The sequence below is a fragment of the Dryobates pubescens genome, chromosome Z (assembly GCF_014839835.1).
Source record: "Dryobates pubescens isolate bDryPub1 chromosome Z, bDryPub1.pri, whole genome shotgun sequence".
In the NCBI taxonomy this organism is placed as follows: Eukaryota; Metazoa; Chordata; class Aves; order Piciformes; family Picidae; genus Dryobates; species Dryobates pubescens.
Window position 1 is genome coordinate 12,789,374 of NC_071657.1, and position 14,000 is coordinate 12,803,373.

Consider the following 14,000-nt stretch of genomic DNA (forward strand, 5'->3'; position numbering starts at 1 on the left):
TAACTAAGCCAGTCCAACTCATTTTCTTAGTATGTTATTTTCTTTAGGTACTCTGAAACTCTTGACACTGATCCCTCGGGCAACTTTCTCCCCAGAATAAGGCATATTTGCAATCAGCCGTCAAGAATGGGTTAGGTTTGCTTGATCCTGCATCACTGCAGTGGGGTAGAGAAGATTACCATTTGAGGTCCTCCAGATTGCTTTAAACAAGCTTTATAAGCACTTTTTAGGGAGCAAGAATCCATGTCCAGTCCTGGGACAAAGCACAGAATAATCCTGCTAATTCTGTGACAGAAGAATGATATGAAATTGCACCCCTGAAACTGGTCATCAGCTGGACCACTGTGTTGTTCCTAGTGTTTTATGCGCTACTGTTTTGGCACTTTATTCTGGCATCCCTTTTCGTGCAAAATCAGCCTTTTGCATTGTTGTCTTGCTGGCACTACAGTACACTGAACTGCCCATGCTTTTCCTGATTGCATAGTATTTTTTTCATGTGAAGAGCTTTCAGGTACAAAATATTCCTCACTATAGAAGGTACAATGGGGCTGGTTTTGCAGTTAGCCTTGAAATGACACTCTTGTGCATGCCTTGAAGAGGTATGCCTTTCACAGGGAGAGGACAAATGGTGGTGGACCAGGATTTATTTACAGAGACATATTGTTTTCAGTCATTCAGCAGGGTTTCATTTTGTGTTAAAATATCTATGCAAATTAATGCTGATTGAAAATGAACTTCCATGCATCCTCAATGACATGCTAAATGAGGTCAACATGAGTACCATTAATATGATGAATAAGGTGACACTAACTTGACTGAAGTGCTCAAATCACCCCTGATTTCTCCTGAGCATCTTCTTTGCCCTGCTCAACCCCAGGGAGCTTCTGCAGTGTGGCACCAGTGGTCCCTGCAGGGGACAGGTCTCATTATTCAAATAGACAGCCCTCAGAGGTCTCTTCCCATGTCAAAAGCCACTGTACAGGAAGCTGAGGGCATTGTCTCTTCTTGGTGTGAGAGCTGTGGATGCTTAGTGAAGGGTCCTTTCCTAGTCAGGGTGCTGCTGTGGGTGCCTCTAATGCATTTGGTTGGCCAAGATGCCACCAGGACAGAGGGATCTGGTGCACCCTAGTTCCTCCAGTTCCTTTCCTGGCCATTTCTGCACAGCAGTGTGGTAAGACAGGTCTTTGCCAGTGTCAGTATAGAAGTGCACGTTTTCCCTCGGCCAGCAGTTTGTAGCCACACAAGAAGAGCCATTACAGGCCCCACATGGCTCATGCATCAGGGCATCCCCTTTCCTGCCCTCCCTACTTTAAGAGCCTGCTTTAAGAGGATCTTCTTTTCATTTGCAACAGATGAAGAATCCCTGCAAAGGAAGCAGCCACTTCCACTTCTAGAAGCATTCCTAGGCCCTGTCCCCCAAGCAGCAACCTGCAATTGTTTATCAAGAAATGTTAAGATTAATCTCAAAATGGAGATATATTAATCTTTGAATAGCTTTACTAGGTGCTGCTTATACGAAGCATTTCAAACAAATCTAGTCAGAGTGGCATCACAAAGGATTGGCTGCAGGACTGAAAACAATCCACCTGGAGAGCTTTTGTTTTCCCATTTGCTTTGACTCCAGAAGCATACATGTCAAAAGCAGCAGCGTGTGGAGCATGCTGTGACCATATACGGTGCCACTGTTTCCCAAACTGGAGTTCCATAGCACCACTCAGGGCAGCCTGCCAGGCCCCAGCTGTGGCAGGCATCTTCTCTGCACCTACACTGCACATCTACATGTCAGTGTGCCTGGCTTAAAGGAAGCTGGCACTCCAAGAAAAAAACAGAAATGTGTCTGTGGGAAAGACACTGAAAAATTATGTTTGCAATGCTCTGCTCTTGCATGCCTCTGCCATGCTACCTTTGGACCCCTGGTGTCCTTCAAGGTAGAGATGGAGATAAGACCTACAACTGTAGAGGAGCCTACCACTTTCCACTGAGAAGAGCATGCCAAGCTAGTACTTTACCGCTTATCTGATAAGCCAGTGTCAGGCCTATCTGTGGTGCAAAGCATGGGAACCAGTGCACACTGCTATGGCTCTAGGTCCAGAACAGGAAGGAAAGCCTAAGTGTGACCTAAGCAAGGGCAAATTACTGGGCTGGATCTCTCATTTCTACAGGGTGACATGAAACTCCTGTCACAAGACAAAAATCATTAAGCCTAGTAACACTCAAGCATTTACCTGTACTGTAATAGCTGTGTGCAGTGATCCCCACTTACACGAAATCGATGTGGAGAATGCAGGTATGTTTTAAGGACTCCAAGGACTAGGGAGGTTATATACTCATGTTATTTATGTTTCCAAACATTTCCTTGCAGAATTAGTCTATGGCAACATCCTCTAAATAAGGCCTATGAAGCACAGTAGATTTATGACTCCTAAAGGAAAACACAGGCTCCTCTGTTATTAATATGTAAAGCCTGGAGATGAAGTCACATCTCTGTGATGATCTATTTTGGTGGACCAAGCGTGCTTAAATTCCAGCCTTGATCTTTTAAACTATCAAGTCTGCCATAAATATTTGATGATGAACAAGCTCATAAAAAGAAAATGCAGAATATGAATAGAGGGAGAGCAAATGTGTGATTCAATTTTTAATTATCATCGCCTTACTCTAAAGTCAAGTTCATCTTTTTTGTAAGAGACAGAAAGCAACAAATTTCTTTCTCACCATAACCTGATTTAGATGATCAGCATCACATTTTTCTGCTGGTTTTGGTTTTTTTGCTTTGTTGTTTTTTTTAAGGAAAAGGATAAATCATTGTAGAAACAGAAGAACACAAAGAAGAACACAAGGAATAAGGTAGAACAGTCTGGTTTTATTACCATATGTAATCACGAGCTTTTACTTCCTCTTTTTTTCTCCTCCTTTCTTTCTTTCTTTCTTTCTTTCTTTCTTTTTTTCCTTTCGTTGTTGTTTTTTTTTCCTCTTTTTGTTGTTGTTTGTTTTGTTGGTTTTTTGTTTGGGTTTTTTTTTTTTTTACAACATACATTAAGATGTGAATCAGATGTTAGGGGGTGTGTGGAAATGAAGGGAAACTGGTGACATCACGATACTTTACAACTTTACAACAAATGAGAGTCTGAATTTGTTGCATCTACCAGTGTATAGCAAGGGTGGAAAGCAAAGGCACACATAGGTTCATGAATCCCTCGGAACAGAGGGTGGAAGGGAACCAGGGCTGGGAAAGGACGAAAACAGAAGACCCACCGAGTACAAAACGCATGTTTCAAGGTCAGTTTGGTAACTGGTGTAGTGTACATTGCGAAGGCAGATTGCTGCACAAGCTGTTGCCGTGATTATTCATCTCTACGTTTCGGGATAACACTTTGCGGGGTAACATCAAGGGGACCTGCACATTTAGTGCTCCAGGGGGTTGGAGCTTGGTAAAAAGGTTGTGAGTTGGTTGTTTGCCTTTTTTTTTTTTTGTTGTTTTTTTGTTTTTTCTTTTAAATAATTATCTTGCTACCTACTGTTTTCAAAGGGTTTTCTGTTTGTTCCTATTGAAACTACAACATTGCTTTGGATACAGATCTATCTACTCCAGTCTGCATAGTTCACTAAGGGCCAGTAAAACTGTTTCATAAAAGAAGCCATGATGAAATGAAAGAACATGCAAGCACCCTTGTTACACACTTTGGTCTAGACCATCCAGAGTTTATATATACCATCTCTAAGCTAATGGACTTCAAATCTGTCTTTTCAATCATTCAGAAACAAAACCAAAGCCCTGAAAAAAACAAATGGAAGTATAAAATTTAAAAAACAAACCAAATTGAAACAGAAACCACCCTACTCAAACATACTGTTCAGTAGATATATATATATATATATATAAAAAGCTTAGAAGCGATCCCCATCATTTTTCTACAGTATGTTGACACAGTTATTGTAACAGATTAAAAACACATCTAAGTTTTCGCATAAACTAAAAGACTGTAAAGGAACTTACACACCTGCACGCGCACACACACACACACACACACGCACACACCTGTGTACGCGCACGCTCCCACCCTAGCTACATGCACAGTCACACAAAAGAAACGAAAGAAAAACCAATCCAAAACCAAAACATTTTTTTTCCCCAAAGAAGTATATGCGGCGTCCTTCTGGAGCAGCAGGTAGCTTCAGCAGGAGCCCGCCTGCCTGTCCTAGCTCCACGTGCCCTGCGTTGCTGCAGGATGTGTGTATGGGCTTTTTGCAGGGCTTGGGCCCCCTTGCTGGCACATGTCCCCAGCCAGCAGATGCACCAGCCCAATGGATAAAGGTGTTGGTCATTTCCCTGCTACCTGGAGAGCATGATCCCTATGCTGATACATGGTAAAGGGGGATCTGGAGGTGGGGGAAGGCAGAATCCCCGGCATGGCGACTTGGGAGCATCCCCGCTTGTGGGTGGTTTTGAGAGAGGACTTGGCACAGCTAGAAAGTCAAACTGCGGTGGAGGGTATGGTGCTAGCCTAATTTTTGAGGGACACGGGGTTATGACAATAACCACCACATTCTGCTTTCAAAGTCTTTACTCCAGTTCTTGAAAGGGCTCGGAGGAGGAATAAATATTTGCATTACTCAAAGGGGAAAAAGAAAAAGGTTTTACATACTACAGCTCACAAGTATACACAACTGAGGGTGTAAGGCACAAATTTACATGTGGAAGAAAACAGGCTATTCACAGATATATTCCCACGAAAAACCCGTGTGATAAGACCATAATTTATGCATGGTAACAGCCGGCATATTAACTAGTTCACACTGTTTGAGGATTTTGTTTGCCGTCTCACATGCAAGGTGAAATGAGATGGCACATCACAAGCTGGTGCCTTCACAGAAAGTATTAGCTACTGACAAAGCCATGTTGATAGCAATGGTGCACAAATGTGCGGCTTTTAAGAGTTTCTTTTGCAGTTGCTTCAAAAGTTATGAACTTGTGGTATTTGTTTGTTGCTGTCTTAGGTCAGAGGCCCAGGCAGCTAATTAGCTGAGAGACTTAAATAGATATCCCCTTTTTTTTTTTTTTTTTCAGCTAATCAGGCAGTCCAGGCACAAAGTTCAGAATTCCAGCTCCAACTTATCTAACTCAGTGAATTTATTGGAAAAATAAAAGAGTTTTAATTACTCCAGTTAATGGGCTTCATGTTAAATAGGTGTAAATTTCAAAGTACTTCTCTGAAGAGCTGCTCACAGGATGATATGCAGAAGTCATTTCCTTAGGAAAAAACAAAAGTTGAACAATAAATAAGAGGAGTTACTTGCATTAACAGTCATGTGTTATTCATTAAAAGAGAAGGGTAGCAGAAATCTATGACATAGTTTGCCCAACACGGCATTTAACTGCTGTAACCAAATGGCTGTAACACTGGTGGGCATCATTTCACAGTACCTGCACATAGTAAACTTCTGCCATTGTTAAGTCAGAGTTAGCTTTATCAATGGATTCTTTTTTTTTTTTTCCTTCTTCCTTTTCTTTTTTTTTTTTTTAATTTTAAAATTTTTGTTGTTGTTGTGGTTTTTTTTTTTTATTTGTTCAGTTTTGTAAGTATTCATTTTGCTTTTCAGAGCATTCTTTCCCAGTTCAGGAATGCGCCGTGTAGCTGGGGGTGGTGGGTGAAATGTCACAGTCATCTTTCACCTGTGTGCTTTTGGCTCAATGTTTTATGATGGAGGGTTAGTCTTTTGAGCAAAGAACTGGCGGGTTGTGGGGGTGAGTCCTGCAATTGCAAACCTTCAACCATGTGTCATATGGCTCGGGTTTAAAAAAATATTCCACTTTTCCCAGAGAGCAGAAATCCAACACATCTTCAGCTTGCAACAACCATCTTCTCAGAGGAGTGAGTGTTAACAGTTGCAGAACACTGGTTTTCAAGGGCAACCTCTGCTTAATCGCCATCCTCCCCCCCCACCTCACTCTGATTATGTACACGCATCATTGGGCTTCATGGACGTGGAGAGTGGAGCAAAGGAAGGTTTGGGAGGTACATCTGGCTTTAGGGAGGGTGTGCGTTTCAACCCTGACCTCGTCAGTGAGTTGTAGGCGGTGAGACTTGGCTGCCGAGATACAGTCACAGCCTGTGCCTGAACAGCGTGGACTTGTATGGAGTCCACTCGCTGCGGGGCTGGTGGCGGATTGTCACCCCGGCCAAAACTCTGATTGCGGGAGAGGTGGGAGGAGTTAGAGGAGTTAGTGTTGTTTCTTTTGAGGGTTGATGTCTGGTGGCTTCTTGTCAGCGAGTTTGTGGGGTAGCTTCTCTTGTAGTCCACATTGTAGGCAGAAGAGTGCATCTCCAGCCGCTTGCTCAGGCCGCTCTGCGACAGTGAGGCATTTGGGGGCCCAAGGGAAGCCTCCCGCTGGGGTACTTTTGGTGGCATGCTGTCAAGATTTTCCACCAGGTTAACCCCATGGCTGGGGCTTTTGCCACTGAGATGATCCTTGATAGTTTTATACTCAAGAGTGGCGTTCTGGTCCTCCACTGACATCTGAGCCCCATCACTCATTTTTGGCTGGTCAACATATTCATGCTGGTAGCCTTGCTGGGCTATGGGCAGGACCACAACACTGGGAATGTGGCTAGGAGAAGCCCTGAGTGGCAGGTCAGTTGGGATCACGGGCGATGCCATCGGGGGGATATCTTTTGTGCAGGCATTGATGAGGTTCTGGTTTCTCTCCCATTCCCTGCTGCCACGGCTTGGCTTTCTCTTCTGTTGCAGGGTTGGGGTAGACTCAGGAGTTGGCAGGGCAGCAAGGTCCAGATGGTGCTGGTCAGCTTTGATTAGCATCTTGGCAGTGCTGCCTGGGGTAGCCAGCTTGCCATTGTGCATCAGAGGCGTGAGGATAGCTTCAGGCTTTGGCTCCTTGGACTGAGTGTCCCCAAAGAGGCCACTGAGTTTAGTCACACTGCTCATGGAGCCACGTCGGGAGTGGGTCAGCTCCTTCTCCTTCCTCTGCACAACAGCCACATCTCTGCGGCGATGATCGCAGATGCAGTACACTATGATGCCAGAAAAGACAGCCCCCATAACAAAAGCCAGAATGACAGCAATGGCCAACAGGGTGACCGGCACCAGCTGATTGTGACCCTTCAGGTAACTCTCGCGAATCACTCCTGCAATAAACAGCACACAACAGTTAAAACAAACTAAGGACAGGGAAAAGCTACTTATCATTAACTGCTTTGTTCAAGGGCATGACCTGTTTGGTTTGTCTGTATTTTGCAAGGTGATTTTTGAGCAGCTTGCCCAAATTTGGAGATATACTGTACCTGCCAGCTACCTCGTGTTCATGCGGCCTTGGGCTTTGAGTACAGTTGGATTTGAAGATCATGAAGTTCAGGACGAGAGAAGGAATTTGCTTGCAGGGTAAGTGCAAGTAGTTTAAAATCCTGGCCCTGGGCAACTAACACTCACATCAGTGGGTCAGAACCACTACTTCTGCTTCTCTGACATGCTGCTCATTCTTCCCCTCCCTCCATATGATCACTCCTCATCTAACACCACCTTATTTTTATTATAGTAAGCCATTCACACTGAAAAACCTTTGAAAGGATGAGGGGAGACAGAAGGTCTACAAATACCAGAGAAGGGCATCTCACATTAAGGCTTCTTTCTCCACTCATCATTCTGTTATCTTTGTCATGTGTTTTAAAAGTAAGCATCACATGCCTGAGCTTCAGGAGGACACTTAAATAACTGTGAAATGCAGAGCACAGTGTTGAAATCTATTGAGCCTGCTAGATGACTGTCCTTGCTATTTTCATTTTAAAAGTGCTCTCTTGTTCTAAACACATGAATAGCTTGACCTCACTGTCAAAGCCTACGCTTTCTCATATGAAAGCTCTGACTCTGAGGGCCTCATCTTGTAGTCCTTTGCCGTGGTCAGAGATCATTGTCAAATCTTGCTTGGCCCTCCAAGAGCCTGCTGTCAGAGATGGTGTCTTTGGCAAAGCAAGTGTTCTCCCACCCGAAGTCGCTAACACAGCATTAATCAATACCCTGAGTTTCTGAAGAAAGCAGTTTTTTAATGACACAGTTGGGCACCAAGCCAGAACCACTAATGAAACACAAGTACAGAGCCACTAGTTTTCTTTACACCATTTCTGGTTTTGTTTTCAGTGCTTAAGAAGAAGCAGCCACAGCCTGATAAAGGGCTGAAGGAACAACTCTTCCACCTTTTTCTCAAGAGAGGGTCCACATGCCAGGGCATTAAAACTCTGCATGCTCTAAGGAAATGTAAACCTTGTCCTTATTACATGATAGAGAGTAAGACAGAAAATCTACCTCCAAGACTCTCCCGAGACTTTGTGAAGATACAAAAATTTTGTGTCATAAACCAACTACTTCTAAAAAGTCTTTTCATGTATTTGGCAGGGAAGGTATCAATGGCCCAGAATTAGAACCCAATGTAAAATATTCCTCAGCAAACTGTGTTAAAAGAGTATTGAAAAGTTCCCATTATTTCACAGAAACCTTTGACAAGTATTCTGGCTAGATGCAGTATTGCTCCTATAGCATGTATTTTTCTGGCTCCATTTAATTGTGGTGTTTAGGCGGACAAGGGAACTTTATATCCAAAAGCAAAACAGTTCTTGAAATCATAAGCCCCTGTGTGTGACATCACAGCTGGTTGTCATGGAAATTATTGTGCTGTGACAAAGGATTCTGATTTCACAGGGAGAATAAATAGCAAAAGTGGATGATAAGTTAACAAAATAAAATATAAATGCCTTAACAGTAAAAAGTAATGGGAGGAAAGCGAATCTCAGAAAACAATACATAATTAGAGACAATCTTCCAGTTAAGTGTTTATAAAATGATTCCCTTTTAAAGGCCATTGGCTTTTTGAGAGGCAGATTTTTCCTTTCTTTGCCATCTTAAGAAGCAGCAGTAGCATCTAGGTCTGTAATTTATATCCACAGACAAAATTGCTGTGTACAGACCAGAAGCACCAGTCTAGTGGCTATGGCACATCAGCACTAACTACATTTCACCGCGAAGATATTGGTCTTCGGTGGACCTTCACCTGCTGATATTTATATGCTGTACTTTGCAGCATTTTGAGATCAAATTTCTTTACACTTGTAAAACTGTCTGCAGTCATTAACTGGAGATCAGAAATAGTCTTAAATCGGTGGGAAGGCTGGTCAGGGAAGTGTTAAGTCTCACCAAAAATGCATTGCTGGGTGTGAAGCTAAGAAAAGTTTCAGTTTAACAAAGCCTAATTTCATGGACACCTTCTATGCACAAACTTCTTAAAAGATAGGTTCCCTTGAGTATTAAGACTGAAAATACCTGCTCAGTACCCATCTAAGGGTTAAAGCACCTACAGTGAAGGCCAGGAGCATGAATTCACAAAGACAAAGTCATGCCTTACCAACTTTTTTGTATATATAGGCTGGGTGACAAGAGGCTGGAGCGCAGCCTGGCAGAAAAGCAGCTGGTGGTTTTAGTTAATGGTCAGTTAGGCCACCAGGGCAACAACATTTCCCTAACTGGTGGCCTAACTGCCAACTGTATTAAAATATGAGAATGTGTCCAAAGGAGGGAAACAAAAATGATGAAAGACTCCAGTACATGACTGATAATGTGTGGCTGAAGATACGTGGTTCAGCTTAGGGAAGCAGACTTCATTGCTATCTAAAACTTCCTCATAGTGGGAAGTGGATAGGGAGGTGCTGATCTCTATCTCAGTGATGGGATGTAGTGTCCACGCCTGACATTTCCTGTTGGCAACGTGACTTTATTCTACACACTCAGCCTTCCACTTTAGGCTGAGTTCTACTCTGTGAATGAATAACAGCCTTAAGCACAAACCTGCATCACTACATAAAGAAACAGTATGAAATACTCAGTTTTTACATTACTAATGGATATTGAATCATTGCAAGTCAGGTTATGGAATTACCACACAGTTCAGACTGAGTGAGCATGTGTGTTCAACAAAGGGGTAGCTAAAATGATGTTGCTCATGCTGCAGGTGTTTTAGGGGCAGAAATTTATGAAAGCCTCTAAACAGTTAATTCCTCTTGAACTCAGACCTTCCTGATGTTTATTATGGTTTTTATACTGGAGTTAAAGGATATTTAATGTTAGTGGCTTTGCTCTAGGCAATGGATCCTTCTCTGGACACAGTGTCAGGTTAAGGACATAATTTATTTTTTATCATGGATAACATCCATGTATCTTGACTTACTCAAACAATCCCCAAAACTTTAACTTAAATAAGATGGGAGAGATTTGTCCCTGTATTCATGTTTATGGTATACAAACAATTAAGCATGAGGAATGTTCATCTTCCTACTGTCAGGACCACAGAGGGGGTGGAAATTGAATATGAAATAGGTTGATAATTGCACTCACTGTTAACCAACATCTCAAGCCCCTAGCATCATTAGTAACTGCCTTCACAAACTGGCATGAATAAGCAAATGTGATTCCAACTCTGGGCCCAGAAAAAGCACAGACATAGGACAGGATTCGTGCCACTTTACAAATTGCATGGTGTGTCCTTTTACTTATCCTGCAGTTCTTAAAGAACAAAATGGTCCCCAGGGCTCAGTCCAGCATTATTCATTGTCTTTCATTATTCAAGTAATTAAAATGAATGGAGAAAGTAATCAGAAAAATGCAGAGCCTATATTTTTGAAAGTCATGTGAAATACTCAGACTCCTACCTTTAAACACGTATCTCCTTATATAAGTCTTATATATTATCTGACATCTCAAAGGTCTTTGCCAACCTGGTTAATTCTATTCTATTCTATTCTATTCTATTCTATTCTATTCTATTCTATTCTATTCTATTCTATTCTACCTATGACTTTATGTACTGGAAAACTGGGCTGTCTGCATAAAATGGTGTTGAATAAGACTGTAAAACATGATTGATATAAATATCACTATAGTATTTTAATCTCACATTTAGCAATATAACAGTCATTCCAAATTAAATTATTTTGCTGTTAAAATATTATGTCTAGCACATTGCAGTACCTTCTTTCCCAATGTCAAAACTCATTGCTTATTTCATTTTATGAGGGCTGAACTGTTCATCCACAGTTTCGACTATTTTCTGTAGCACTTGCGGATGCATCACCAAGGATAATGACCAGATACACTTTGGACAGGGATATTGTTAGCAGAATTGCCTGTATTAGCATTATACTTGGCAGAGGTTTGGTAGTAAAAATAGTAATAAAATTGAAAAAAACTTCAAAGATGTAGATGAGGTTAAATATTTGCACTTTGAAGGATCAGACATTACACGTCACTAATGCCACAAACATGCTGACACATCTATTTCCCTGAAGCCTTCTGAGCTCTGCACTTTGCAAATCACAAATGGGTTTACAACTTCAGGATCTTCCCACATATGATGATTATTTCAGGCTACTAAAGGAGCCAGGCTGGTTACCTGATATCTTCCACTTTTCATGGCCATTCTGATTCCCATAGAAAAACCTGATCCTTCCTCCTCCACTAACTTTCTGTAATTTCATCCCATGTCTTTTTGTCTGCATCTCCTAACAGCACCGTTCATTTTCTCAGTCAGTATGTCCTGTACTGTCATAGTCTGGAACATGCAAAATCACCTCTTCTTACTTATCTAATGAGAGAGAAGACCTGATATTGTACTGTATTATTCTGCCATACATAATTCATTCCTTCTTCTAGCAGAGCTTGTAGGTAAGGTACAGGGTTATCTGTCTGGTTAGTTAAGAGGACATCAAGAAAAATGTTTCCAAACCTTCAAAGTGTTTCAGTTCTGAAATGAGCTAGTGCTTGGATAAATCACATAAACAGAGTATCGATCTAGCTTGTTCACTAAAGGTAGTTGGGGAAAAGGCAAGCAGACATTAAATTTTACACCATTAACATGTGTATTTTTTCTGATGTTCTGGAATAGGTGAGAAGCAGACTTGTTGAATGTCTCTGGGTGAAAATAAGGGAGAAAAGACCAGAAGTGATACAACGATGTAGATCTACTGTATACTAGGTTATTGTATGTGGTAAGGGATAGGGCTTTTTCTTTTCAGAAATAAACTCAAGTATTCAAGGGTTAGAGCTGTATGTTACATCCGCTTAAGAAAACCATTGAAAGCAAAATATGCACAGTGCTGAAAGTATTATGGCAAGAAAACACTGACAAAGATATCCTGGACCTCTTTTGCTCCTAATTCTAATAGAAAAGAGCTCCAAGGGCAGAAATGTAATTAGGATGAAATAATCACCAAAAAATACAGTTCTAATGAATACATGGCATGAGCATAAACAAGTAAGAATAATTAATATCAGGACAATAACTTCAGTAAGAGAGAACTGATAACAAAAGAGACAGAGCATGAATCATTTACTCCTTTTCCTGCTTCACCTTTCAGTAAAAATCTCCACACTGATCTGTAATCAGAAAAGTAACAGTCAGAGAAAAGAAGTAAAAATAGGTAATATAGATATTTTCAAGTTGTCTGAAGGATTTTATTCCCAACTCTTTAAGGACCTAGCCAAAGCAATATCTAGACACTGTGCAGTACCCTGGAGAACACTGGAGGAAGTATGAGCATCAAGAGTCCTTGAAAAAGAGCAAGCATTTTTACCTGCCTTTGAGATGAGCCAAAGGGAGGACCTCACAAAAGGCAGACCTGTCAGTGTAATGTTTAGAAAAGGAATGACACGAGAATAAGTGATTAAAAAAATCAATTTCATGAAGTTCTATCCCAAAGATGATAATGTCATCTTATATTAAAAAAAAAAAAAAAAAAAAAAAAGGCCCAAAGCAAATTTGTCAAGAATAAATTAGATTACATCAGACAAACTTCCTTTCTTGACAGGATAAGTGGCAACATATTTAACATGATAACCTTCGACTTCTGTAAGGTCTTTGACTTATTTTCTCAGAGGCAAATGAAAGTGAGCTAAGACTTGCTGCAAAGCCACAGTTGAAAAGTTATGATCAGAAGTCTACCTGGAAAAAATCTAAAGTAGGATGTCTGTCTCAGGAGAACAGCAATTAAGAGGCATCTGCAGAAAGAACACCTCAACTCCAGAGGGTCATCAAAAGAGCTATGTCCTTTTAGCATGTACAGTATAAAAAGAAACATTCTGTGAAGCCTAAATTTGTCTCACCTATGATCAGGGACACAGACGGTAGAACATCACATAGACCCCCACTGCTACACTTCTCTAAGTTTAGGTTCTGGTGCATGATTCACAGTGAGCACAAACTAAAATTCCAGCTTATAACCCTTATAACTGCTTGCTGAATGAAAACAATAGCAAACAACTTCCCAGTTTGAACAGATCAATGTGAGGCTACTGAGGTGATACAAGAGTCTGGACACTGCCTTCTTTCACCACCCAGATGAAGTCAGCGAGAATAACTCATGAAGCAGAGAGCAATACCTAGTCCCACAACTTCAAGTTCTTGTGCATGATAACCTAACTTGTCACCAAAAATGCCTTTCAGTTTGCACGCTACCTGTAGTGTTAAAACAGAGACGCCTCTGTCTCGGAAATGATTTATGGCTGCAAGAGGTGTATCCCAGACAATGACATGACGTGTGCCACGGACACCAAGAATGCTCTATGATCACCTCTGCAGGGAGCCTTATTGTCTGGCTTTCCAAAGCTGCCTGCAACAGATGGTAAAGTAATAAGCCACAAGTGTGGCACACATGAAACTGAAACACAGAAGTAGGAAATGAAGACGGGTATTTTGTCAGGGAAGCGACGGAATAACTATCAGGGAATAAGGTAATTACTTATATCTAGACTACACATTGGCAGCAGTCAGGGAATGAGAGTCATTGCTGTCTCAAACTACACTTCTCTAGCTAAATGTGAATGAGCCCACTTTCATCTCCAACACCTATAAAATCACTTTCCACAGAACAAGTAGAAATTTCTTCTTCAATGCAAGCATCTGATGCACATCTCCCTCTGCTTAGACTTGCAAGAAACACTGATAT

General features: G+C 41.4%; 1 protein-coding gene across 1 annotated transcript in view; it reads right to left on the minus strand.

Moving 5' to 3' along the window:
* Positions 1-5,561: 5,561 nt before the first annotated feature.
* Positions 5,562-14,000, minus strand: part of SEMA6A (semaphorin 6A) — a 115,443-nt gene continuing 107,004 nt past the window's right edge. The window contains exon 20 of the mRNA XM_054178247.1: positions 5,562-7,145. Coding sequence (XP_054034222.1) covers positions 5,956-7,145 — 1,190 coding nt within the window. The 3' untranslated portion in view covers positions 5,562-5,955. The remainder of the gene's footprint in view (positions 7,146-14,000) is intronic.